We start from the raw sequence: 27,374 nt of genomic DNA, 5'->3' as shown, positions 1-27,374 counted from the left end.
CCTCAAATTACAGCAAAATGTTTGCAAGAAGCACATATTCACCTAATCTCCCTGAAATCAGATTGACTGTGCCATGTTCCCCAGTAATTAACTGTGTTTATCTGTATATAATGGAAAATTACATTATCTACTGTTTACTTTCTCTCTGAATAGTTTGAGATATCGTATTTTTGGATTTACAAACAAAAACCGCTGACATTGTTATCGCTCGTTTAATTTAAGTAACTTTCCATTCCTGCAGGTTAATGAGGTGCACAAATATACTTGCTTAATTATTAAACATACAGATATTCTCTGATAATGATAACCTCTTGACACGGCCGGTTGGGTCAACACTTTTTTTTTTTCTTTTTTTTTTTCCTATGTTAAATACAACTTTGGTTAACACGTCGTAGATTCATTTAAGGAAAATGAAATATTACATCTAAACTTGTGTGCTTTTATCTGGAATTTAGGGGTTCTCCACTTTAAGGGGACATTTTCTTTTTCTCTTCTAGTGGTTTGTAGTAGATGTAATTGAGCCTAAAAAGTGTTTACAATTTGTTTTCGCTAAAAATTTAGCACAGTTAGCCTTCTATAGTCTGTGTTACACTGTTAATTTCTGGTTACAGAATGACTCAGAGGTTGTCTGACATTAAGCTACAAGTCTGAGGTCACTGTATGTGACTGCAGATTCGCATTGCGTGTACTGCGCGTTGTGAGGATTCTCCCGTGCCGGGAGGGGCGGCCATGTCACCCCAAGTATTATATTTGCATACATGCGGTCACATGCCAACTAGATGGGCACAGCCTTGCTCAATGCAAGGGTATTGAGCGAGGCCGGACATGTCTAGTCGGAATGTGACCAGGAGTATGTAAATCACATACGCGGCACTGGAGAAGCCTCACAGGGCACAATGTGAGGATTCACAAGTCTGCAGTCACATGTAGTGACTGCAGACTTATAGCCTAAAGCCAGACCATCCCTTTAATGTAGTATCCACAAAGTCAGCCCAGTCCGACAAGGAGTCTGTAACTTTTTTTTTTTTTTAATCTGTCTTTTTCTGAGCTCCTCTCGGCTGATTTATGACCACTGACCGCATTAAATTTCAATTTGCAGGGAAATAAAGAGCCTGTAGAAACCAAATAAGTTCAAAATGTTTTATGAGACTCAATTTTAAAAATAATTTTTAAGCACAAATACATGCATTTAGGTAAAGAAAAAAAATTATCCCCATGCTTGTGTAAAAATAGTGTTTGTGTCTTTGTGGTTTGGTAATGCAGTCAAAATGCCACAGTATAACAGCATTGTGTGATTATAGCCATCCATGCCGAAACATTTCTAGTGATTCCCACTCTTAGAGAGCATGTCTTTTATGAACAGACCCCTAAACTAGACTAGACTAGGTCTACAGTCTAGAAAAAAAAAAAAGATGGCAATAGCACTCACCAAAAACATAAACCGATTCCGGATACCCCTATACACATTAGATGGTTGGCCGGTACGATTAACTATTGTTATCTTTAGTTACATAGGAGGAGACCAGAAAGATATTGGTCACTGATGGTATACTACCTTTTCTTGAAAGCAATTCATGTTGTATGTAAACTCTCTGCCTTCCATTAAGATGTATTTAAGTATTTTTAATGCTTTTTATATTGTGCAGGGATTGAATCCGCTGTAAATGTATGTTTTATCAATAATGGCTGATCATCATCCTCCACCACTGGACACCACCCCACTACTAGCAACCGAAATTCCTCTGCTACCGGCACCTATCGTCAATGGAGAAGGCAGCCAACAGGTTAGATGTCATCCACGTGTTTTTCTTTATCTGCAGTGGACAAATGTAGTCCTGGCAGGACAACCTGTCATCTTAATCTTTTTATCCTAATCTGTCACTTATCGCTTCCAAATGTTCATTTTAATATCTTTAAAGGGAACCTAACAGCTGATAAATTATACCAGATCCACAAGCAGCATGTACCAGACACTGGCCGTATGATTCCAGCCTGGTGGGTCTGTCTCAGGCTTTTAATAGCTGCCAGAGACTGAGCTGCACGAGACACAAGTCAGACAGGCGGGTGCCTGGCGGCTTCTCTCCGCCCGCTGCCAATGACTGACAGGTCTCTCCATTTGTTCGTGTGTGGGGATTGAGCTACATGTATCAGCTTTCATTTACAGGAGTGCTTTAGGTGCCAAGTCCGCATGCTATCTTCTGAATACAATGAACCTTGCTAGTCTCTTAAGCTGCTTCTTTAGTGTGCCCCTGATCTTAGTACGTGCAGTGGTCTTATGGACGTGTGTCAAGACGGTGAAGAATCTCTTGTATTTAAGAGACCATTAGTATTTAAAGGACTTATCCACCTAAAAAATTATCTGGAAATGTGTTTAACAATTGCAAGAAATTCTTCAATTAAAGAAGCACCCTCATTTATATATTTTTATTTCATGCGTCCATATACAGTATACATGTAATGTAGTATGTGTTAATATTCTCACCTACTGTAATTAAAATCCATGTGGTTTATACAATGAGCTCAAAGTTAAAGGTTTAAATAATTGTTTGCAAACAATTAAACAAGTAATCATCCCATTGTGATGAATCGGTATTGTTTGCCTAATGGTTGGTTGGTTGTTTTGTATGTATATTCTTAATCTTGTTTCACAGGTAAGTCTTCAATCAGGACCTGAATTGGATAGATAATTTATATGATAATGTCAACAATGCAAAGCTGTAGTTTGTGTGAGATCTGCAGCACCTGCTTGACCACTTTACCAATCTTTATTCATCATAAGATACTGTAGAAAAAGTTGAGTTACCCCTAATTGTTTTATGTTTGTCTATTTTTTGTTTTTTTGTCATCCTGTGCAATGCATTGAATTATGTACAATCTGCTGAATTTTGGGGTGCCAGTTAATATTAATTAACAAGAGCTACTGGATCTTTAAAAGGGATTTATTACAAATAGGATATTTACAATAACATACATAGGGGAAACCTAACTAAGGGACAAGGGAACAATGTAAGGGAAAAGGTAAAAGGAGAGGGTGGTAGAAGGTGGGAAGACTAAGAAGAATGCCTAACTAGTTTGATGTGCTACCTTTATATCCGTTACACAGTCAGACATGGCCCATACATTGCCCATCTCTGTTAGGCTGTGTGCCCACGATGCGTTTTTTCAAGCGTTTATGCTGCGGAATTTCCGCAGCGTAAACGCTTCAAAAACGCTTGGTAATCCATCCCCCATGGTCCTCAATGACAAGCCGCACTGTCAATGCCCAAATCCGCAGTGTTTATGCTGCGCTCAAAAATCCGCAGCATGTTCATTAATTTTGCGTAATCGCCGCCATTGACTTGCATTGAGACGCATATAATCCGTGTCAGTACATTTGTACTCATGGATTATATACTTTTTCAATGTGCGGATGGTACCCAAGTCTGGAGGAGAGGAGACTCTCATCCAGACCTGGGTACCATTGTACCTGTAAAAAAAAGAATAAAATAAAAAAATAAAGATTATATTCACCTTCCGACGGCCCCCGGTCTACTCCTCTGTGCTTGCGGGCAGGACTGAAGGACCTTCGGTGACATCACAGTCATGTGACGGCAGGTCTTTCAGCGCAGTGTCCCGCGATATCCCGGCAGCCAGGAACGAGCGCAGCAGCACACCCCGGGCCATCGGAATGGTAAGTATAGCTTTATTTTTTTATTTTTAAACATTCTTTTGGTCATACTATATAAATCCATGCTGGTTGCATGGACTTGTATAGTGTGACCTAGTTGTCAAGCACTTTCCAAGTGATGCTAAAATCGCCTGGAAAGCGCTTGTCAATCCGCATGCAGAAACGCATGTTAATAACGCTTCAAATCCGCATGTATTTGGCAGGAAAAACGCATGTACAATCTGCATGAGTTTTCTCTGCCAGGGAGATGCAGAAATGTTCTGCTTCATTTCTGCATCGTGGGCACATAGCCTAACACCTCCAAATAATGGTATCATCCAATCTAGTCACAGCCTTTGAAGTTCTCCAGAAACATGTACATGGCTGCTGATGCAGACACTCTCCTAAAGGTGGCGCTCTTAGGTCCAGAATGGATAAGAGGGTCAGGGGCCATACGTGATTGCAGTGGTCTTCATCTTCCTGCAGATGGCGTCTGGTATCTAGCCAAAAGGTCTTTGTGTCAAGTGGCCTGAGGACAGGTTCAACTGCATTTTGGTTGGAGATAGGAGGTCAATTTGAAGAACAATGGTTTGTAATCCAAACACCACAGGGGTTATATACCTTTCAAGAGGTGAGACAAGATGTCCATCTCCCATGTAGGTGCTCTCTTTACTCTATCAAGAGAACAAAAGGCACCACAGCACAGGACACACAATTGCCTTCCCGCCTCACAGGTTTTATGACTCCACAGCACATGGTCAATCTCTTTGATGTAGTCCTTTCATGAACTTTAGTGCTATACAGAGTTTGTGGATCAAATTGTGCGTTCAGTCATTCATATTACAAGTACTATAGATATTGTCCATGTTGGGTTCAAACACCTACTGCCGCTCTTTATGGTGTACAGTGCCGCTCTGCCTCGCTTCTCAGTCATGTCACTGCAATTGCAACCTGCCGGATCACACTGAGTGAGCCGGAAGTCTCTTTTACAATGTAAGTCTATGAAGCCTTGTTCTGACGCTCCATAGGCTTACATGTAAAAGTCATACAGAGCGCAGCTTGTCCCAGAGAGTCTGCAGAGCGGTGACGTCACTGAGAAGTGGAGAAGAACGGTGCTGGATCCTGGAGAGAGCGGCGATAGGTGAGTATATTAATACACTCACAGTACATTACATGCACATATACAGACTTTTAAAAAAAATATAGATGGGAGGGCTTCTTTATCAAAGGTGCTCCCAACTTTAGCTGGACACACACGAGCAATTCTTGTGTCTGCATGTTATCAGTGCCGTGTATGAAGGGGGCTAACTTATTGATTCTTTAAAGTACATAAGCTAGCCGTCTACCTATGTGTCAGTCGTGACTAAGAGGGGGATTGAACGTAGCGCTGATCGTGTATCAAAACAGAAAATGTAACCAGTACATTGTAAATTTACATAGATATATATATATATATATATATATATCTATATATCTATTATACAGTACAGACCAAAAGTTTGGACACATCTTCTCATTTAAAGATTTTTCTGTATTTTCATGACTATGAAAATTGTACATTCACACTGAAGGCATCAAAACTATGAATTAACACATGTGGAATTATATACTTAACAAAAAAAGTGTGAAACAACTGAAAATGTCTTATATTCTAGGTTCTTCAAAGTAGCCACCTTTTGCTTTGATGACTGCTTTGCACACTCTTGGCATTCTCTTGATGAGCTTCAAGAGATAGTCACCAGAAATGGTTTTCACTTCACAGGTGTGCCCTATCAGGTTTAATAAGTGGGATTTCTTGCCTTATAAATGGGGTTGAGACCACCAGTTGTGTTGTGCAGAAGTCTGGTGGATACACAGCTGATAGTCCTACTGAATAGACTGTTAGCTGCTTTTTTCTTGCCATAATACAAATTCTAAGTAAAGAAAAACGAGTGGCCATCATTACTTTAAGAAATGAAGGTCAGTCAGTCTGAAAAATTGGGAAAACTTTGAAAGTGTCCGGAAGTGCAGTTGCAAAAACCATCAAGCGCTACAAAGAAACTGGTTCACATCAGGACCGCCCCAGGAAAGGAAGACCAAGAGTCACCTCTGCTTCTGAGGATAAGTTTATCCGAGTCACCAGCCTCAGAAATCGCAGGTTAACAGCAAATTAGAGACCAGGTCAATGCCACACAGAGTTCTAGCAGCAGATACATCTCTACAACAACTGTTAAGAGGAGACTTTGTGCAGCAGGCCTTCAGGGTAAAATAGCTGCTAGGAAACCACTGCTAAGGACAGGCAACAAGTAGAAGAGACTTGTTTGGGCTAAAGAACACAAGGAATGGACATTAGACCAGTGGAAATCTGTGCTTTGGTCTGATGAGTCCAAATTTGAGATCTTTGGTTCCAACCACCGTGTCTTTGTGCGACGCAGAAAAGGTGAACGGATGGACTCTACATGCCTGGTTCCCACCATGAAGCATGGAGGAGGAGGTGTGATGGTGTGGGGGTGCTTTGCTGGTGACACTGTTGGGGATTTATTCAAAATTGAAGGCATACTGAACCAGCATGGCTACTACAGCATCTTGCAGCGGCATGCTATTCCATCCGGTTTGCGTTTAGTTGGACCATCATTTATTTTTCAACAGGACAATGACCCCAAACACACCTCCAGGCTGTGTAAGGGCTATTTGACCAAGAATGAGAGTGATGGGGTGCTACGCCAGATGACCTGGCCTCCACAGTCACCAGACCTGAACCCAATCGAGATGGTTTGGGGTGAGCTGGACCGCAGAGTGAAGGCAAAAGGGCCAACAAGTGCTAAGCATCTCTGGGAACTCCTTCAAGATTGTTGGAAGTCCATTTCCGGTGACTACCTCTTGAAGCTCATCAAGAGAATGCCAAGAGTGTGCAAAGCAGTCATCAAAACAAAAGGTGGCTACTTTGAAGAACCTAGAATATAAGACATATTTTCCCCTCCCCCATGACAGCACACCTTGAGAGAGAGGATCCGCCCCACCAAGGACAGGAAACAGTCTGAAATAAAAGGGCGGTACCTCTCCCTCGCTTCAGTTGGTTTCCTGTCCTTGATGGGGAACCTGTCTGGAAGAAAGAAGACTTACCTGGGGCTGTCCCGGTGTGGAAGAGCGGGCACTGGCCTGTGCACCGGGTTCAGTATCCCAGAAGCGCCGTCCGCAGCTTCCCCTGGGGTCTCTGCGCCGAGCGGGGCGCACGCGGTGAGGCAGGCTCTGTCCTCCCGGAGACCGCGGCGCCGTCCTCCCCCTGCAGTGTGGAACGCTTCCGGGTGTGACGCGCCTGACGTCACGGCGCAGGGCACGCTGGGAGCGGCGCGCTGGGTGACGTCAGGAGGCGGCGCCGATCCAAGATGGCGGCGCCCATCGGAGCGTCCCAGGCCGGTTTTTTTTTTTTTTTTTTTTTCCAACGGAGCTCCGGCCTGAGGAAGGGGGAGGGCCCACAGACCGGAGGAGGCTGGATGGCCCTATATTTAAGGGGGGGGAGCTATCCTGGAAGCGTGGTGCGCTTCTGAGACATGGCTGATCCAGATAGCCAGGAGCAGCAGCAGCTTACCCCCCCACCTCAGCAACAGAAAAAGCAGAGGGATGAATCGTATACAGACAGCCGCTCGAGTAATCGTAGTGGCAGCCGCAGGAGTAAGGCTTCGAGTGCCTCGGACCATCCAGAATGGAATCATCGGTTCCGCGACAGCCTCCGAATCCGGTACCCGTTTGTGACCTCCGAGGGTGAGTGAGCTTCGTGAATGTCACTGGTTAATAACGGGAAGTCTCTTATGTGCTTCCTTTTTTTAGGAGCCTAAGAAGAGTAGTGCCAAGCAAAAGCATAGAATGTGTGCCCTTTGCCAAGCTTCTCTCTCAGTAGAGTGGCAGAAACCACTTTGCCAGGGCTGTGTGACCAAAACCATAGCTGAGAATTCCCGGGATTTTGCTGCAGATTTAAAGTCCATAGTACATGCAGAAGTTCAGGGGTCCCTGAAAGGGTTCCTTAGAGGGAAGAAAAGGCCCCGTAGAGAGGTTTCCCCCGTCTCTGATTCCTCCCAGTCCGAGGAGCAGTGGGATTCATCGTCCTCTTCATCGGGGGGCGGTAGACCCTGCTTCCCCATTGAGAATACAGACAGACTGGTTAGGGCAGTAAGATCAACCATGGGTCTGGAGGAAGAGAGAGCATCTAAATCCCGGGAGGACATCATGTTTGCGGGCTTGGAAGAGAAGGAGAGATGCTCATTTCCGGTTAACAGTAAGATTCAGGGCCTCATTGACCGGGAGTGAAGGAGACCTGAGAGATCAGGGGCTTTACCCTCCTTCTCCAAAAGAAGGTACCCCTTCGAAGAGAAGGATGTGGAACCTTGGGATAAGATCCCCAAGGTGGACGGGACTGTGGCAAGGTCATCGAAAAGATCTTCCCTGCCCTTGGAGGACTCTGGCGTCCTAAAAGATGCCCTGGATAAAAGAGCTGACTCCTTCCTGCGCCACACGTGGGAGGCGGCGGCAGGTGGCCTAAAACCAGCGGTGGCTAGCACCTGTGTGGCGAGGTCCTTGATGGTGTGGCTCCAACAGCTGGAAGACTAGCTTAAAGATAAAAAGGTCTCCAGACAGGCAATACTTGCAGAGCTACCTCTAATACAAACAGCATCGGCCTTCCTGGCCGACTCTTCAGCTGACTCGGTCAGACTGTCAGCTAGGGTAGCGGGACTATCCAATGCAGCCAGGCGGGCCTTGTGGCTCAAAGGTTGCCCAGGCGACCTACCTTCGAAACAGAAACTGTGCTCCCTCCCATGTGATGGTAGACTCCTGTTTGGCCAAAAGTTAGAAGACCTGTTGGAAAAAGCAGGCGATAAAACCAAAGGGTTCCCGGGATTTTCGGGGGAACCAAGAAGATTTAGTTTTCGGAGGAGAAAATTTAACCGGGGTCGTCCTCCGGGAGACAAAAAGAAATGGGAAGCCAAGTCCAAAAAAGAATCGGGCTACATGTTTGGAGGACCATCCTCGAGTTCGAAGAGATCCTCCCAATGACGCCAGGCTGGAAGTGGGTGGAAGGCTTTCCCACTTTCTTCCAGCTTGGGATGCGATAACAGCAAACCCCTGGATTCTGAAAATTATCAGTGGGGGCCTGAAGATCCGGTTCAGCCAGACCCCCTGGCGGACCTTTGTGGTTACCCCCCTACGAAAGGTCCAGGAAGAACAATTAGCCCTGGAAACAGAAGTGTTAGAGTTAGTAGGAAAGCAGGTCCTTCTCGAAGTACCAGCAACACAGAGAGGGAGGGGGTTCTATTCCCCACTATTCATGATAAAAAAAACAAACGGGTCCTTAAGGACCATCATCAACCTCAGGAGTCTGAACCAAGTAGTAGAAAACCAGACTTTCAAGATGGAGTCAGTAAGCTCGGCAGTGAAGCTCTTACATCGCAACTGCTTTATGGCTGTAATAGACTTGAAGGATGCATATTATCACGTCCCAATCCATCCGGAGTATCAGAAGTATCTGAGAGTAGCCCTGTTTATTCAGGGGAAGCTGAGGCATTTTCAGTTTGCTGCCCTACCCTTTGGCCTCTCCATTGCCCCGAGAATATTTACGAAACTAATAGCAGAAGTGACAGCCTTCCTACGGATCAAGAATGTAGTGATCGTGCCATATTTAGACGACTTCTTGATAATAGGGAAAACAGAAGCCCACTGCTCCAGTCAGCTCCTAGTGGTCACGGAAGTGTTGCATCAGCTGGGGTGGTTAGTAAATTTCCAAAAATCAAGACTAACCCCCTCCAGGACTCAGATCTTTCTGGGTCTAGTCCTAGACTCTCGTCGCCAAACCTGCTTCCTCCCAGAGGACAAAATCTGCAGGTTGATTGCATTAGTCTCGAAGGCCATTCAAGCTCCAGAGATGTCTCTGAGAGAGGCAATGTCCCTCCTGGGTTCTATGACGGCCTGTCTCCCAGCAGTAATGTGGGCCCAGGGGCATATGAGGCGGCTTCAGTGGGAGGTCCTGTCAGCACAGAGGTCCTGCAACGGGCATTTAGAAGGCAGGCTCTCTCTCTCCCCACAAGTAGTAGATTCCCTTTCGTGGTGGACCGTCAGGGGAAATCTAACCGCAGGCGTTCAATGGTCCAGACCAGTAGATCGGGTAATTACGACCGACGCAAGCAGTTCCGGATGGGGGGTGTCATCTGGCAGAACTCGCAATACAGGGTCACTGGGCTTACCACGAGGGGGGAGCATCCTCAAACTTAAAGGAGCTTTGGGCCGTAGAAAGATCCCTCAGGGGCTTCCTCCCTCACATCCAAAATCACCATGTCCAGGTCAGGTCCGACAACCGGACAGCAGTAGCCTATGTGAATCACCAAGGAGGGACAAGGTCACGCCCTCTGATGGTGGTGGCAGACAGGATCCTTGGTCTAGCAGAGCGAAACCTCCTATCCCTCAGCGCCCTTCACATAAAGGGGATAGAAAACGTGAAAGCAGATTTTCTAAGCCGCCATACCCTAAGACAGGGGGAGTGGGGGTTGAACCCGGAGGTCTTCCATCAGATTGTCCAGTTATGGGGGCAGCCAGACATAGACCTGTTCGCCACAAGGGCAAACAGAAAGGTGCAGAGATTTTGCTCCCTAAATCCGGCAGAAAATCCCCATGCCGTAGATGCCCTCCAGATTCCTTGGGGGTTCAGTAAGGCCTATGCCTTTCCGCCATTAGTGATGATTCCAGTAGTGGTGAGGAAGATCCGGGAGGAAGGCGCCAGGGTGATTTTGATAGCCCCTTTTTGGCCCAAGAGGCCTTGGTTCTCTCTGCTTCGGCTAATGTCAGTGTCAGATCCCTGGATTCTACCAGAGAGGCCGGACCTTCTCATGCAGGGACCAGTATTCCATGCCCAGGCCAGGGGGTTCCATCTTTCGGCATGGAATTTGAGAGGTCGCTATTGAGTAGCAAGGGGTTTTCACCAGGCTTAGTTTCTACTTTATTGGGGAGCAGAAAACCAATTACAGCTAAGATTTATAGCAGGGTTTGGGGTAAATTCCTAGAGTTTATAGATATCCTGCTATCGAGCAAACCTCCGATCAGAGGGATCCTGGAATTTCTGCAAAAGGGGCGGGACCTGGGTCTAGCTACAGGGACCCTTAAGGTTCAAGTTTCAGCTTTGGGAGCATTCTACAATTGTAATCTGGCTGGGAATAGGTGGATCTCGAGGTTTATCAAGTCCTGTGCCAGAGCAGGACCGGTTAGATCCTTGGGTGTTCCTCCTTGGGACCTGAACTTAGTCTTGAACGCTCTTACTAGTGAACCATTTGAACCTCTACACAAGGTTTCTCCAAAAATTCTCACCCTTAAGACCATCCTCCTAGTGGCCTTAACGTCAGCCCGTAGGGTGGGTGATCTGCAGGCCTTTTCGGTTAATCCTCCTTACACACAAATCTTTGAGGATAGGGTCACCTTGCGGCCAGATCCAGCATACCTTCCCAAGGTGGTATCTAGATTTCACCGTAGTCAGGAGATTGTGCTACCCTCTTTCTGCAGCAATCCCAAGAACCCAGGGGAAGTCAGGTTCCATAGCCTAGATGTTAGGAGGTCCCTGCTACAGTACATTCACATGACTAGTCTGTGGAGGAAAGACGGTTCTCTGTTCCTGGCCTTTCAAGGGTGTAGGAAAGGTCACGGGGTGTCCAAGAGTACCATCTCTAGGTGGCTCAGGGAGGCCATTTGCTTAGCCTATACGTCCACAGGGGTTCCAGCCCCGGACAATGTGAAGGCTCATTCCACCAGAGCCGTTGCAGCCTCCTGGGCAGAGAGCAGACGTCTCGATCGAGCAGATATGTAGGGCTGCTACTTGGTCTACACCATCCACCTTCTTTAAGCACTATCGGTTGGATCTATCCTCTTCTGATCTCACCTTTGGGAGAAGGGTACTTCAGGCGGTGGTCCCTCCCTAGGGTGCTCATAAATTCTCCAAAATTCTCTCAAGGTGTGCTGTCATGGGGGAGGGGAAAACACCAAGGTTACTTACCGGTAGCCGGTTTTTCCTGAGCCCATGACAGCACCCGTAGTTTCCCCCCCTTATTTTTTCTATGTTTCTCACACCCTGGTGTGCACTGTTTGGGGTGGTGTGTATATGTATATTGTGGTGTTGGTAATGTGCCTAACCTGTTTAGGGAGGTCCTCTCAATGGCTCTGTAAACAACTGAAGCGAGGGAGAGGTACCACCCTTTTATTTCAGACTGTTTCCTGTCCTTGGTGGGGCGGATCCTCTCTCTCAAGGTGTGCTGTCATGGGCTCAGGAAAAACCGGCTACCGGTAAAGTAACCTTGGTGTTTTCAGTTGTTTCACACTTTTTTGTTAAGTATATAATTCCACATGTGTTAATTCATAGTTTTGATGCCTTCAGTGTGAATGTATAATTTTCATAGTCATGAAAATACAGAAAAAAAAATCTTTAAATGAGAAGGTGTGTCCAAACTTTTGGTCTGTACTGTATATTCCCCCAGAATGTGTACAGAGACCTATTAAATCCATTGGAGTGCATTGCAGTCACAAACTCATGTGCGGCTCCAATGCAGGAATGAAGGTGAGCATTACCTGGTCAGGCTATCTAGCTAAGGCAGATTAGTAAAACCTGGCAGGGCCTTCATTTCTTGGAGGAGGTTACAGTAAGGCAGTGGGGCGGCCTTCTCCCTCCAACCCGGGTTTTCCAGATGCTCTTGCCACAGGTCCTTTAAAAACCCTGCACTAAGGATTAGTGTTATTCTGTGTTGGAACCTGCTAGGAGCATAGCAGGAATCCTCAGCGGGACTCTGTGTAGCTGAACCCCCGCCTGGGAAGACTGAGCGGCCCAGCGCAGCCGTTGCCTACCGCAACCGTTGTTTATGGACTCATGTTAACTCGGCTGCTAACTCGAGGACTTTCTGTTTACCTGTGAGTCTGCTGAATAAAAGCTGTTTATGTTGGACTTGCTTGGGTCACTGTCTCAGTTACTGCACTGTGTGAGCACGCCGCCTTACAGCTTGGTGGAGAATGCGGGCAGTGTGACGGAGTCATACCCCCTACCGGCAGCTGCATGACCACAATCCAGCCGGCCACCTTTCAGCCTAAACCTGTGGACAAAATGAAGGAGCTATTAAGGCAATTGGTCCACACGCAGCAACAGCAAACCAATGAGCTGATCATGCAGCAGCTCACAGCTCTGCGGGAGATGCCGACGGCACCAGCTCCGGAACGTCGAGAGGCCCGGGACAAGGTTTGCTCCGCGTTGAGGAAGATGGGACCGGAGGACAACATGGAAGCCTTCCTAACATTTATGAGCGCACAGCAGAGCGGGAAAACCTACCAGCCTGCCAGTGGGCAGAAGTGGTGGCTCCGTTTTTGGTCGGCAATGCCCAGAAGGCCTACTTTGACCTCAGTCAGGAGGACGCCCAGGACTACCAGAGGTTCAAAGTTGAGATCCTTGCCCGACTGGGGGTTAATATGTACGTGAGGGCTCAGCGCGTGTTTTCATGGGCCTATGTGGAGACCCGACCCGCCCGGTCTCAGGCTTATGACCTTTTGCAGCTGGTCAAGCGGTGGCTCCTGCCTGAGTCTTTGACTCCAGCCCAGATGGTGGAGAGGGTGGTGGTCGACCGGCTGGTGAGGACTCTGCCGGCTGCTATCCAATGTTGGGTGGGGCAAGGGGACCCATGCACCCTCGACTAGGTGGTCAGGCTGATCGAACGCTACTCGGCCACTCAGGACTTTATCCGAGACTCTGCCCTCTCGCGGCTGTCACGCCGGTCCCTGCCAACCCAGGAGCCGGGAAAGGGTTTACGTCCCTCTGCTGAGGACAGTCAGCACCATACCTGTGCTGAAGGGGTACCCCGGAGTGAGAGTGGCAGGAGACCGGTTCCCTCCCAAACGGTCATAAGACCGAACAGTACCTCAAACCGACGGGCTAGTAGAACGGTTCAATAAAACCCTCAAGTCCATGTTAAAAAAGGTGGTTTCTAAGGACGGAAGGGATTGGGACATGTTGCTACCCTATTTGGTGTTCGCTGTCTGTGAGGTACCCCAGGCTTCCACAGGGTTCTCTCCCTTTGAGTTATCGTACGGCAGACACCCTAGGGGTCTGTTGGACGTAGCCAAAGAGACGCTGGGAACAAGAGCCGACTCCACATAGGAGTATAATTGAACACATGGCTAGTATGCAGGACCGGATTGCGGTGGTCATGCCCATAGTGAAAGAACATCTGTTAGATGCCCAGGCAGCCCAGAGGTGCACATATAATAAAAGAGCCACGGTCAGGTCTTTTAACAAGGGCGATCGGGTGCTAGTTCTGGTACCCACAGCCGAGAGTAAGCTCATGGCCAAATGGCAAGGGCTATATGAGGTTCGAGAAAAGGTGGGAGAGGTAAAATACCGGGTGTATCAGCCCGGAAGGAGGAAACCTGAGCAGCTTGACCATGTAAACCTGCTAAAACCTTGGAAAGATAGAGAGTGTTTAGTTACAGATGTCACTTCGGGCATACAGTCAGAGAGTTCTCTACCTTCAGCAGCCTGGGAAGAGGTCAGGATATGTGATGCTCTCACTAAACAGCAGCGACGGGAGGCTTGCTCGCTGGTGCAGCAGAATACCGACGTGTTCTCAGAGCTACCGGGTAGGACTACAGTTCTCCAATATGACATTGTCACCGAACCTGGGGTAAGGGTGCGAATGAGACCATACCGGGTACCCGAAGCCCGGAGGCAGGCCGTCACGGCTGAGGTAAAACAAATGCTCCAGTTAGGCGTCATCGAGGAATCACGAAGTGAGTGGGCTAGCCCCATCGTACTGATTCCAAAACCAGACAGATTGTTTCGCTTCTGTAACGATTTCCGGAAATTAAAAGAAGTCGAAATTTGACCTATATCCAATGCCCAAGGTGGATGAGCTGATTGAGAGACTGGGGCAGGCTCAGTACTTTACCATACTCGATCTCACCAAGGGTTACTGGCAGGTACCTCTCACAAAATCGGCAAAGGAAAAGACCGCCTTCATAACTCCGGAGGGTCTATATCACTATGGTGCTCAAGCCTCATCAGGAGTACTCGTCTGCGTATCTAGATGATATTATCATCTTTAGCACTGACTGGCATATGCATCTATCCCAGGTACAAGCAGTGCTGGATTCTCTCAGAGCCGCGGGGTTAACCGCAAACCCCCAAAAAATGTGCAATAGGGCTACAGGAAGCCCTATATTTGGGGTATGTGATTGGCCGAGGAGTTGTCAAGCCCCAAATCAATAAAGTTGAGGCCATAAAAAAGTGGCCTAAACCGTCAAGTACAAAGCAGGTGAGGGCGTTCCTTGGCATCCTTGGGTATTACTGCCGGTTTATACCTAATTTTGCCGGGAGAACGGCGGCCCTGACCGATCTCTTGAAATGAAAAAAATCTGTAATGGTTCGGTGGAACCCTCAGGCCGAAGAAGCCTTTCAGTCCATGAAGTTGGCCCAGTGTGGACAGCCGGTTTTATCAGCCCCAACTTCAAGGAAACCTTCATTGTATAGACAGATGTCTCGGAGGTAGGCCTAGGGGCGGTATTGTCACAAAAAGTGAATGGTGAAGAGCACCCGGTCACCTACTTGAGTAGAAAACTTGTCCCGGCATAGAAAAACTATAGAGAAGGTAGAGAAGGAGTGTTTGGCTATTAAGTGGGCCTTGAAATCGCTACGTTATTTACTCGGGCGTCAGTTCCGCTTGGTGACGGACCACTCACGATTGGTATGGATGAGGAATGCGCGAGTCACCAGGTGGTTCCTGTCACTGCAAAATTTAAGTTTAACCCGGCTGCGAACCGGAGGACTTTCTGTTTACCCGTGAGTTGCTGAATAAAAGCTGTTTATGTTGGACTTGCTTGGGTCACTGCCTCAGTTACTGCACAGGTTCACACAGTGATGCAGTCCGCGGGTTCAAGCAAACTGTTGGTTTATTTATTGTCCATAAACCAGTGACGAAACAAAAGTAACAGCCTTTTCCTGGCACAAAAAGAAATAACAGAACAAAGCTCAAAATAATAAGTCCATGCAGCACGGCCTCAGCCGTTTAAACAAAGTGCTTTCCTCTGCCTCCTGCAGAGTCTAATTAACACATGCAAGGTCTGCTCACCTTGCCCAACACACACAGACAGACTGAGACAGGCACAGCTGTCTTAAATCAGCCTTCCAAGACCTGGACTGGAGGTAAGTGAGCAGCTGTCTCCCCCCCCCCCCCCCCCCCCCAGCTCTTTCAGCTGCTCATAAAACCCAGCCCTGTAATCCGGGCCCATTAAATTCCTCTCGGCACTGTGTGCTGGAGCCTGCTTCTCCAGGTCCTACACCACCGAAGCTTGGTACTTCGGGGACACATACCTCCCATCCATGACCTGTCCGGCAGCCACCTTACAATACCCCCCCCCTCCCCGGCGGCCGCGACCAATCAGAGCATTGTTGAAATTTGGCGCCAGTACTGCTGATTGGTCGCGGCTGGCGGCCGCGACCAATCTGCAGAGTGGTGTTTGAATTTGGCACCAAAATCGCTGATTGGTCGCGGCCCGCCACCGCGACCAATCAGCGTCGTATTAATGAGGACCGGGGAGCGGCGCAGCCTGTGCGGCTACTTCCGCTGCGAGAAGCCGGGAGATGGTCGGCTGCTCGCAGCAGAAGCATCCCGACCGGCGGCGCCACTCCCCGGTCCTCCGTTCACACTTGCCCTCCGGAGATCAGCGGGCCAAGCCGCTGATCTCCCGACGTTAGCCGCATGGAGGTGAGCGGCGCCGCCTGTCGGGGTACTTGTGCTGCCAGCAGCGGGAAGATTAGCGCCTCGCGCCGGTCATCTCCCTGCTGCATCGCCGCTGACCTCCCTCCGGCAGATGAGCCGCTAACGGCCGCCATCTTTTTCTGAAATCCCGCGTCGCTGATTGGCCGCGGCCGGACCAATCTCAGCGACACGGGATTTCCTAGACGGACTTACGGGATAAGACGATTATATAGATAGATAGATAGAGATATATATATATATATATATATATATATATATATATATATATATATATATATATATATATATATATATATATATATATATATATATATATATATATATATATATATATAATCTCTATCTCTCTCTAAGTATTGGCACCCCTGCAATTCTGTCAGATAATACTCCGTTTCTTCCTGAAAATGATTGCAATCACAAATTCTTTGGTATTATCTTCATTTAATTTGCTTGCAAGGAAAAAACACAAAAGAGAATGAAGCAAAAATCAAATAATTGATCATTTCACACAAAACTCCAAAAATGGGCCAGACAAAAGTATTGGCACCCTCAGCCTAATACTTGGTTGCACAACCTTTAGCCAAAATAACTGCGAACAACCGCATCAATGAGTTTCTTACAATGCTCTGCTGGAATTGTAGACCATTCTTCTTTGGCAAACTGCTCCAGGTCCCTGATATTTGAAGGGTGCTTTCTCCAAACTGCCATTTTGAGATCTCTCCACAGGTGTTCTATGGGAGTCAGGTCTGGACTCATTGCTGGCCACCTTAGATGTCTCCAGTGCTTTCTCTCAAACCATTTTATAATACTTTTGGAAGTGTGTTTTGGGTCATTGTCCTGCTGGAAGACCCATGACCTCTGAGGGAGACCCAGCTTTCTTACACTGGGCCCTACATTATGCTGCAAAATTTGTTGGTAGTCTTCAGACTTCATAATGCCATGCACACAGTCAAGCAGTCCAGTGCCAGAGGCAGCAAAGCATCCCCAAAACATCAGGGAACCTCCGCCATGTTTGACTGTAGGGACCGTGTTCTTTTCTTTGTATGCCTCTTTTTTTTTTTTTCCTGTACACTCTATGTTGATGCTTTTTCCCAAAAAGCTCTACTTTTGTCTCATCTGACCAGAGAACATTCTTCCAAAACGTTTTAGGCTTTCTCAAGTAAGTTTTGGCAAACTCCAGCTTGGCTTTTTTATGTCTCGGGGTAAGAAGTGGGGTCTTCCTGGGTATCCTACCATACAGTCCCTTTTCATTCAGACGCCGACGGAGAGTACAGGTTGACACTGTTGTACCCTCGGACTGCAGGGCGGCTTGAACTTGTTTGGATGTTAGTCGAGGTTCTTTATCCACCATCCGCACAATCTTGCGTTGAAATCTCTCGTCAATTTTTCTTTTCCGTCCACATCTAGGGAGGTTAGCCACAGTGCCATGGGCTTTAAACTTCTTGATGACACTGCGCATGGAAGACACAGGAACATTCAGGTCTTTGGAGATGGACTTGTAGCCTCCATACGACTCCATGAGGGTGGTATGAGGGCCCGACGTCCACAGATGGGGGTGTTTGACTGTGAGCACAACCCCCATCTGTGGACTTTGGCCCCTCATACCACCCTCATAGAGTCTGTTTATAACGGTTTGTGCAGACACATGCACATTTGTGGCCTCCTGGAGGTCATTTTGCAGGGTTCTGGCCGTGCTCCTCCTGTTCCTCCTTGCACAAAGGCGGAGGTAGCGGTCCTGCTGCTAGGTTGTTGCCCTCCTACGGCCCCCTCCACGTCTCTTGGTGTACTGGTCTGTCTCCTGATAGCGCCTCCAGCCTCTGGACACTACGCTTACAGACACCTCAAACCTTCTTGCCACAGCTCGCATTGATGTGCCATCCTGGATGAGCTGCACTACCTGAGCAACTTCTGTGGGTTGTAGAGTCCGTCTCATGCTACCACGAGTGTGAAAGCACAACCAACATTCAAAAGTGACCAAAACATCAGCCAGAAAGCATTGGTACTGAGATGTGGTCTGTGGTCCCCACCTGCAGAACCACTCCTTTATTGAGGGTGTCTTGATAATTGCCAATAATTTCCATCTATTGTCTATTCCATTTGCACAACAGCATGTGACATTGATTGTCAATCAGTGTTGCTTCCTAAGTGGACAGTTTGATTTCACAAAAGTTTGATTTACTTGGAGGTATATTCTGTTATTTAAGTGTTCCCTTTATTTTTTTGAGCAGTGTGTGCATGTATGTGTGATATTTAACCCAAAAAATAACATATATTATAATTTTATGTGTATATTCTAATTTTGTTAGTTTTTTTTAGGTAGATAGCGCCTTTACAAGTGTCTTGGCTATTGTTTAGTGATTAACTCAGTATAGTATTGGTAAACTGGTAACCTTTTCTTGTTCACCCCCTCAGTGTTTGCATGGAGGATGATTTAGTGGCCGTCTGCCAGAAAACTGCAAGGTTCTGTCCTTATAATGGAGAGAACATTTCTTCACTCACTTGATTGTGCAGATAGTCCTCTGCTTCATGTTCCACTGAGTCCACAATCTAATTTGTTGAGTAAGACGAGTGACGTACAGAGGGTCACAAACTGCGCACGAGGGAATGCAATTCGGTTTTCCTGATTCAGATTCGGGTCTTATGGAGTATTAAAAGATAAATAGATCTGGCCCTGCTACTTCTAATTTTTATCATTGAGATTTAACAAGCAAAGGCACTCAGACCAACTATATGCCTCATCCACCTTTCAGCAGGGGGCTACAGTCACCGCCAACAGTTTTTTTTTTTTTTTTGGTGGGGGGGGGGGGGGGGGGAATAATGTCTAAGCACTGTATAAACTAAAGTCTGTACAGACAAGGCAAATAGTTGCACATTTCCTATGTTGGGCTCTGCACCTTGACATTGTGGCTTTATTATAGGATCTATACCTGATCCGCACTTGAATCATACCAGGTTTTTTTATTTTCTGAATTTTGAATATGATAACGCTTCCCCTCAATTTTGTTAGTAAAAGGGTACTGTAGCACCCTGAGGATTCGGCTGCTACAGGGGTATTGCACCTCAGCCAGAGGTGTGATATTCCACTCCCGGGTAAGGGTGGAGTGTGGAACTGAGCTCAGTTAGCTGCATGCACTACACACATCCCATTTCCGGGGAACAGACCGATGGTACTCCCACTAGAGAAATGTGCAGGTACGACAGTGTCTGTTCCTGGCTGGAGTGGGAGGGGGGTGGAACATCCCAGTAGTGTAGGGGCAGATAGGGGGAGCAGCCTGGGTAAAGCTAGGAGCTCATTGGGTGCTGGTCACCTGAGCTCACACATAGAGGGAGTATATAAGGTGGGCACCATCTTAGATCAGGGTCAGTCTGTGAGACGTCAGTCGGTTGTCAGTCAGCCAGTCAGACAGTCTGTCTGAGAGCCTGAGAAGCAGAGCAGAGGAGAAGGAAGAGAGACCTAGAGGCGCAGGAAGAGGGGACCCCAAGAGCCCATAAGAGAGCTAATAGGGTGAAGGGTCGGCAACAGGGTACCGGATCCCAAGCTGGTGGAGGCCACAGCACTAATCCTCAGCCAGAGACCGGAGGTCGTGGGCAGGATCTGCCACGACCACCCACTAAATCCACCCGGAAGGCAGACCAAGAATAGGGTCAGGGAACCCAGAGACAAGGGTTTACCAACAAGAGGCCCGAGGGAGCCGGACTTAGGTGGATCCCTGGTGGGAACGGCCAGAAGAAGGGAGAGGCAGAAAGGAGCTCAGGACCACACTCCGGAGTTGCCTGGGAGTTGACCGAGTCCAGGACCTGGTGGACGCAGCACGGCTCGGGTGGTCACAGCTGTACACAGTGACCCGAGCAACGCCAGTAAGTAAAACCCTGGAACTGCATTTTATGCCTCTGAGTCTCTTTGCTGCACCTTCACAACCACCATCCTCCACGGCTGACCCCCTGAGGCTATACCCCTCCCGTTGGGGGTTATACTACCCAAAGCTGCACACACACCACCAGCCTCAGCGGACCCTGCTGCAGCGGCGGCCGTAGTGACCGCAAATCAACGGGTGGCGTAGTCGACACAAAGAACTCTAATAACATCTGTAGGACTGCCACACACTGAGTTTGACACCCTGGGCACGGACCGGGTCACAGCCACTCGGAGACTACAACCCCCATCTGATCCGGCTCCGGGTATCCCTAACAGCACTGGCCCAGGGGGCGCGTCAGTACTATAAATCTACAAAAACAGAAGTAAGAAAGCATAAGTAAACATAACCTAAAATTATGGTTCAGAAATTTACGAACAGTTAAAACTCTGGCATATGTCTCAAAACTAAGTTAGGGTCCATTTGTGCAGCATTAAGCGATTGTCAACATGTTTGTGGGATCTGCATCATTAAATGACCTTAAAACATATCTGTAGAAAAAAATAGCCATGGACCGCACATCCAAGATGTATACATTGATCTGTTTCGGTGAAGCACCAGCTTGGTTTTCGAAACAGCCGTCGTCTTGAAAGACCCCCGCTTCCCCGGCTCCATGTTTTAAAATTGTGTGTAAAGAATAAAGGATCTTCTTATTTAATCACTTGCTGGAGTGCCACCTTCTATCTACTAACAGGATAAGTCTGGACAGGTGCAGGCTACACTTTTAAGCATTTCTGACATATTTTGCCCTAACATGTTAGTATCAGCCCTACAGTTACATTGATGTTATTAACCCATTTACAGCCCAAGGTGGTTTGCACTTTAATGACCGGGCCAATTTTTACAATTCTGACCACTGCCACTTTATGAGGTAATTACTCTGGAACGCTTCAACGGATCCCCCTGATACTGAGATTGTTTTTTCGTGACATATTGTACTTCATGATTGTGGTAAAATTTCTTCGATATCACTTGCGTTTATTTGTGGGAAAAAAACGGAAATTTGGCGAAAATTTATATAATTTTGCCATTTTCAAAATTTGAATTTTTATGCCCTTAAATCAGTCATGTCACACAAAAGAGTTAATAAATAACATTTCCCACATGTTTACTTTACATCAGCAAAATTTTGGAGCCCAAATTTTTTTTTATTAGGGTTAAAACTTGACCAGCCATTTCTCATTTTTCCAACAAAATTTACAAAACCATTTTTTTAGGGACCACATCACATTTGAAGTGACTTTGAGGGGTCTTTATGATAGAGAATACCCAAAAGTGACACCATTCTAAAAACTGCACCCATCAAGGTGCTCAAAACCACATTCAAGAACTTTATTAACCCTTCAGGTGCTTCACAGGAATTTTTGGAAAAAAATTAACAATTAACTTTTTTCACAAAAATGTTATTTTAAACCCAATTTTTTTGTATATTTTCGCAGGGGTAACAGGAAAAAATGGACCCCAAAATTTGTTGTGCAATTTCCCCTGAGCACGCTGATACCCCTTATGTGGGGAAAACACACTGTTTGGGCGCACGGCAGGGTTTGGAAGGGAAGGAGCGCCATTTGACTTTTTGATTGTAAAATTTCCTTAAATAATTAGCAGACGCCATGTTGCATTTGGACAGCCCTTAATGTGCCTAAACAGTGGAAACCCCCCTCAAGTGACACCATTTTGGAAACTAGACCCCTCAGGGAACTTATCTAGATGTGTGTTGAGCACCTTTAACCCCCAGGTGCTTCACAGAAGTTTAGAACATTGAGCCGTAAAAATAAAATTTTCACATTTTTACCACAAAAATGTTTTTCAGCCCCCAATTTTGCATTTTCATAAGGGTAACAGGAGAACTTGCACCATGCAGTTTGTTGTGCAATTTCTCCTGAGTAAGCAGATGCTCCATATGTGGGGGAAAACCACTATTTGGGCGCTCGGCATGGTTCGGAAGGGAAGGAGCGCCATTTGACTTTTTGAATGTAAAATTTGCTTGAATAATTAGCGGATGTCCCCCTGATGTGCCTAAACAGTGGAAAACCCCCACAAGTGATACCATTTTTTAAACTAGACCCCTCAGGGAACTTATCTAGATGTGTGGTGAGCACCCTGAACCCCCAAGTCCTTTACAGAAGTTTATAACATGGAGCCGTGAAAATAAAAAAATCAAACTTTTTCCACAAAAATGATGTTTTAGCCCTAATTTTTTTATTTTCACAAGGATAAGAGGAGAAAATGGACCCCAAAAACTTTTGTGCAATTTCTCCTGAGTACGCCAATACCCCATATGTGGGGAAAATACAGTGTTTGGGTGCACGGCAGGGTTCAGGAGTGAAGGAGCACTGTGTGACTTTTTGAACGCAAAATTGGCTGGAATTGAGAGCGGACGCCATGTCGCGTTTGGAGAGCCCCTGATGTGCCTAAATAGTGGAAACCCCCCACAAGTGACCCCATTTTGGAAACTACACCCCTCAAGGATTTTATGAAGGGATATAGTGAACATTTTGAACCCAGAGGTACGACACAGAATTGATAACATTAGGTCATCATATTGAATAAGTTGTCATTAGTCTTGAGCGCAAGTGCTCGCTATCTGAGTTTGCATCGGGTACTCGGGTATGCACCATGTATCACGGGTGCTTGAGTGACATGCTCGAGTCCCCGCCCACATGTTTCACGGTTATTAGACGCCCAAAAAAAACATGCGGGGATCGCTCGTGCATGGCAGGCAATCCCCGCGAGGATTTTTTGGCCCCGAAGCATATGGGGCGGAGACTCGAGCACCCGCGATACTCGTTGCATACCAGAGCACCCGATGCAAACTCAAGTAGCGAGCACTTGCGCTCAACACTAGTTGCCATATCGTCGTTTTTTTTGTAGTTTTTTTTTTTTACTTTTGAAAAAAATCCCAATCCTAACCCTAGCCCTAGCACAACACTAACCCGAGAGTTTATTTTTTACGCCGTTCCTCGTGCGGTATAAGTGATTAGATTACTTTATTCTTCGGGTCGGTGTGATTACAGCGATACCAGAATCATATCGGATTTTTATGATTGACAGCTGTCAGACACTAAAAGACGCATTTTTTTGTGAAATCTAGTGTTTGCCTCGCCATATTTTGAGAGCTATAAGTTTTCCATATTTTGGCCAACACAGTCATGTGTCGGCTCTTTTTTTGCGGGATGAGTTGACGGTTTTATTGGTGCCATTTTCGCGCACTTGACATTTTTTGATCGCTTTCTATTCCGTTTTTTGGGAGGCAGAATAAACAAAAACCAACAATTCAGGAATTGTTTTTTTTTAAAAAATTTTTATTCTGTTCCGCGTGTGGTAAAATTGATAAGGCAGCTTTATTCTTCGGGTCAGTACGTTTACAGCGGTACCACATTTATATCATTTTTCTATGTTTTGGCGCTTTTACACAATAAAAGCTATTTTATAGAAAAAAATATTTTTTTGCATCGCTTTATTCTGAGAGCTGGAACTTTTTTATTTTTTGGCTGATGGAGCTGTATGGCAGCTTGTTTTTTGCGGGACAACATGATGTTTTCAGCGGTACCATTTTTACTTATATTCGTCATTTTGATCACGTGTTATTCCATTTTTTGTTTGGCGGTATGGTGATAAAGCATTGTTTTTTGCTTCGTTTTTTTTTTTTTTTTTTAAACTGTGTTCACTGAAGGGGCTAACTAGTGGGACGGTTTTATAGGTCAGGTCGTTCCGGACGCGGTGATACCAAATATGTGTACTTTTATTGTTTTGTTTTTTTCATAATATTTATTGATGGGTACATTATATTTTTATTTTTGATGGATTATTTTTTTTCACTTTCTGATACTTTTTTTACTTTTATACTTTGTCCCACTATGGGACTTTCACTTTTTTTATTCTGATCGCCTGCATAGCATAAGGATGGAGCACCGTCCCTGTGCTATACAGGCTGTCAGCGCTGCACAGGGAGAAGATTGTTTTGGTCATGCACTGCGCATGACCAAACTATCTTCCTGCTGTCTGGTGACCCGGATGTTGTCATAAGTTAATGTGCTCCCGCTCCCTGCACTTAGTTCCGGGTGTCAGCTGTGACAATCAGCTGACAACCGGCGGCGATCGCGCCCCACAGTTTGTGCGCGATCGCCATGACGTACTATTCCGTACCAGGCTCTTAAAGCCCAGGGCGCAGGTACGGAATAGTACGTCATGGGCTTTAAAGGGGTTTAGAATCAGTAGACTGGGCCTATGTGTAGCCTCTTTAATGACATGACACATACATTTATGTCTTTGCGTCACTCCCCAACATAGATCATCGAAACGTCTTCCTATTCTGCCATTTACTGTCAACACGATGTTGAATTCCCTGTGACATAGACGCAGCAGCCGCTAAATGTTTATTAATTGCTGCTTAGCTTGCCTGGCCCTGTTTTGCTGGATGAGGTCTAGCATAATGTTAATATCTAATAGTCTGTGCACTTATTCATGTATCCCAGAATATTTACGGAAATATGAGCTAAAGCTGCATTGTGTGAGTGCCTCAGGGTGTGAAGTACAACTGACGGTACATTTATTAGAAAAAAAATATTAATAATTAGGCTCCGTTCAACCCTGAGTTTTGTTAGGGTATGTTCACATGTGGAGTATGTGCAGCGGACTTATCAGCATGTTGGCAGGAAAAACGCTGCATACAATACGCGCATTTTGGCGCTTCTTTTTCTTTTTGTTTTTAAAATGGCTGAAAAATGCTTCTAAATGCTGAAAGTATTGTCATGCTACGGTTTTAAGAAGACCTACCACAATACAAAAAGGAAGGAAATAAAACTCACCCTGTGAAAGATTTTAGAAATCTCATCCATTTTTCCCATTGTAAAACATTGTATGTTTTTTGGTTTTTTTTTAATTATTTTTTAAACAAAAACGCAACGTGTGAGTATCCCCTTACACTCTGAGCCATTATTGGGAACCGTGAAATGGATCAGTCTGGGTCCGTTTTGTAACCGATCTGCTTTCCTGATGAGTCCCGTTTCTCTGAAACAACCTGCATTTGAGTTTTGTTTTAGTCGCAAGCTGCCAATTCTGTTGCTTGCTGTTAAAAGCCAAGTAGGTGGAGAAACTACGGCACCCTCAGAAATGCTACCGGTAAACACCTTTTCCCAGTATCTTGTGATTTCCAAAAATGTGAATATTATGTACATTTAATTTATCTGTCACATGTATTAAAGGGAATCTGTCAGCAGGTTTTTACTAGCTGATCTTAAAGCAGCAGTGTAGAGACAGAGACCCTGACTCCAGCGATGTTTCACTTAGGTTACTGTGTGCAGCAGTTGTGACACAGTTTTTAGATGTAGTGTGTAGCAGAGCTCAGAAAGCTAACCTCGCCCACACCCAGGCTCTCTGTGTACATTGTCTATTGACAGTGAGCGGCTTATCACAGGAGGGGGCATGGTCCATCTAGCAGTCATGTTAGATGTAGTCCTGCAGTGATTAATGTCCTGATGATAAAACCTTCATTGTAACTAAACAGCACACAGCCTCATAAATGATACATAGCTAACAACTGTGTTTCAGCCCCTATCTTCTGCTGTCTTTAGATTACATAGAAAAAACCTGTTGACAGATTGCCTTTAATGTACATCTTTTTTATTTTTATTAGTGTTTAACCCCTTCATGATATATGATGTATATTTACATCATGTCACGTCCCTGACTTTGATGCGTGCTCCGATGCTGAGCCCGCATCTTTCCCCACACATGATGGCTGATTTAATGAGCTGTCGTGCCTTTAACAGCAACAGACAGAAGTGTTAACCTGTTAAATCCCGTTGTCAATCTCTGACGGTGGGATTTAACACTCACCAGCGGGGTGCGTATCATTCCATGCGCCCAATGAAGTGATCGCAGGGCGACAATGGGTTGTCATGACAACTGGGGGGCTGCTGAAGACCGCTGTGGCTGACATTGTGATACTCCTGTGAGCTTGTGGCCGGCGTTCATAGGAGATCATCATTTCTGCCATGTATGGCACAGGCAATCGAACGATCGCAGCTTTAAAGGGAACCTGTCACGTCCTAGCTACTATCTACACTGCCCCCATTGCTTTGTTAGTGATGCAATGTGCATCACTAACCAGCTGTTTTCATTAAAATCGGTGGTAGTATAATGATTTTATAACATTATATACACTTTGTCCTACCTGCTGTATTCATAGGGGTGTGCTTGTCGTATTCAGTCATGGGCAGCACAGCATTCAGTCACTGCCGGTGCCGCCCATGTATTTGAATATTGCTCCCGGCAAGCTTGCGTCTAGATCGGAGGTGATTTTTTTGTGCTCCACACTTTAGCCTCCGATCTAGACGCTTCACTGCTGGGGAGACCAGATCGTAGTTGTTGGAGTGAGGACCTCAGTAATCCCCTCCGATGTAGACAGCTCAGCGCTGACACCACTAGATCGGAGTAGATTCCAGGATGCTCATACTCACTGCTGTCTTGTCGCCTCTTCTGGCTTTTTAATGTTTTTCTTATGCTTTTTTATGCAATTGCTCATGTTTTTAATGGAGCAAACATTTTTTACACTGTTAAATATTTTATGGATTTGGGTAAAATTTCTTTTTTTTTCTTGATTAATGAAACTTAACATTTTTATTGTCGCTTTATGTAATATAAAAAAATTCCCCTTATCGCTGATTGTTCAGTTTTGCCAGAATGTGACTCTTCCCATTTGTCCACAGTCCTCTCCGCAGCACCGACATTGTGAAGAGTAGGTGGAGCTCTGCTGGGAGAGGCGTAAAAGAGCGCCCCCGACAGTCACCATAATGTACAACACAGAGGTGACAAATTATTACAGGAATGTCTAAGGTAACTGGAGAACACTGCTGCTATAATTTCTGCCACTTTTGTGATGTAAATGATGCTGATTCTGTCGGCTGCTCCGTCACTGACTGAGACTTGTGGACACACAGAGAAATTTGAATTCTATTAAAACTGGACAATAAGAGCTGTGTGTAATTTTTTATATTACAGAAAGCAATAATAAAAAAAACTCACTTTATGAATTTAAAAAAAAAATTCACA

General features: G+C 46.0%; 1 protein-coding gene across 5 annotated transcripts in view; it reads left to right on the top strand.

Moving 5' to 3' along the window:
- FNDC3A (fibronectin type III domain containing 3A) overlaps nucleotides 1-27,374 on the top strand; it is a 313,016-nt gene that overhangs the window by 61,904 nt on the left and 223,738 nt on the right. For 4 of the 5 annotated variants that reach the window (XM_073662733.1, XM_073662747.1, XM_073662726.1 and 1 more), the window contains one exon: nucleotides 1,647-1,784. In XM_073662733.1, the coding sequence (XP_073518834.1) occupies nucleotides 1,665-1,784 (120 nt within the window). In that variant the 5' untranslated portion in view covers nucleotides 1,647-1,664. Of the gene's footprint in view, nucleotides 1-1,645; nucleotides 1,785-27,374 lie in introns of those variants that run through there. The other variant, XM_073662775.1, reaches the window with a different exon arrangement.

Source organism: Phyllobates terribilis, unplaced genomic scaffold (assembly GCF_046119375.1).
Source record: "Phyllobates terribilis strain yellow unplaced genomic scaffold, ASM4611937v1 Scaffold_2__4_contigs__length_985480577, whole genome shotgun sequence".
Classification (NCBI taxonomy): domain Eukaryota; kingdom Metazoa; phylum Chordata; class Amphibia; order Anura; family Dendrobatidae; genus Phyllobates; species Phyllobates terribilis.
The sequence above is the reverse complement of the archived record's forward strand: the minus strand, read 5'-3'. Positions and strand labels throughout refer to the sequence as shown.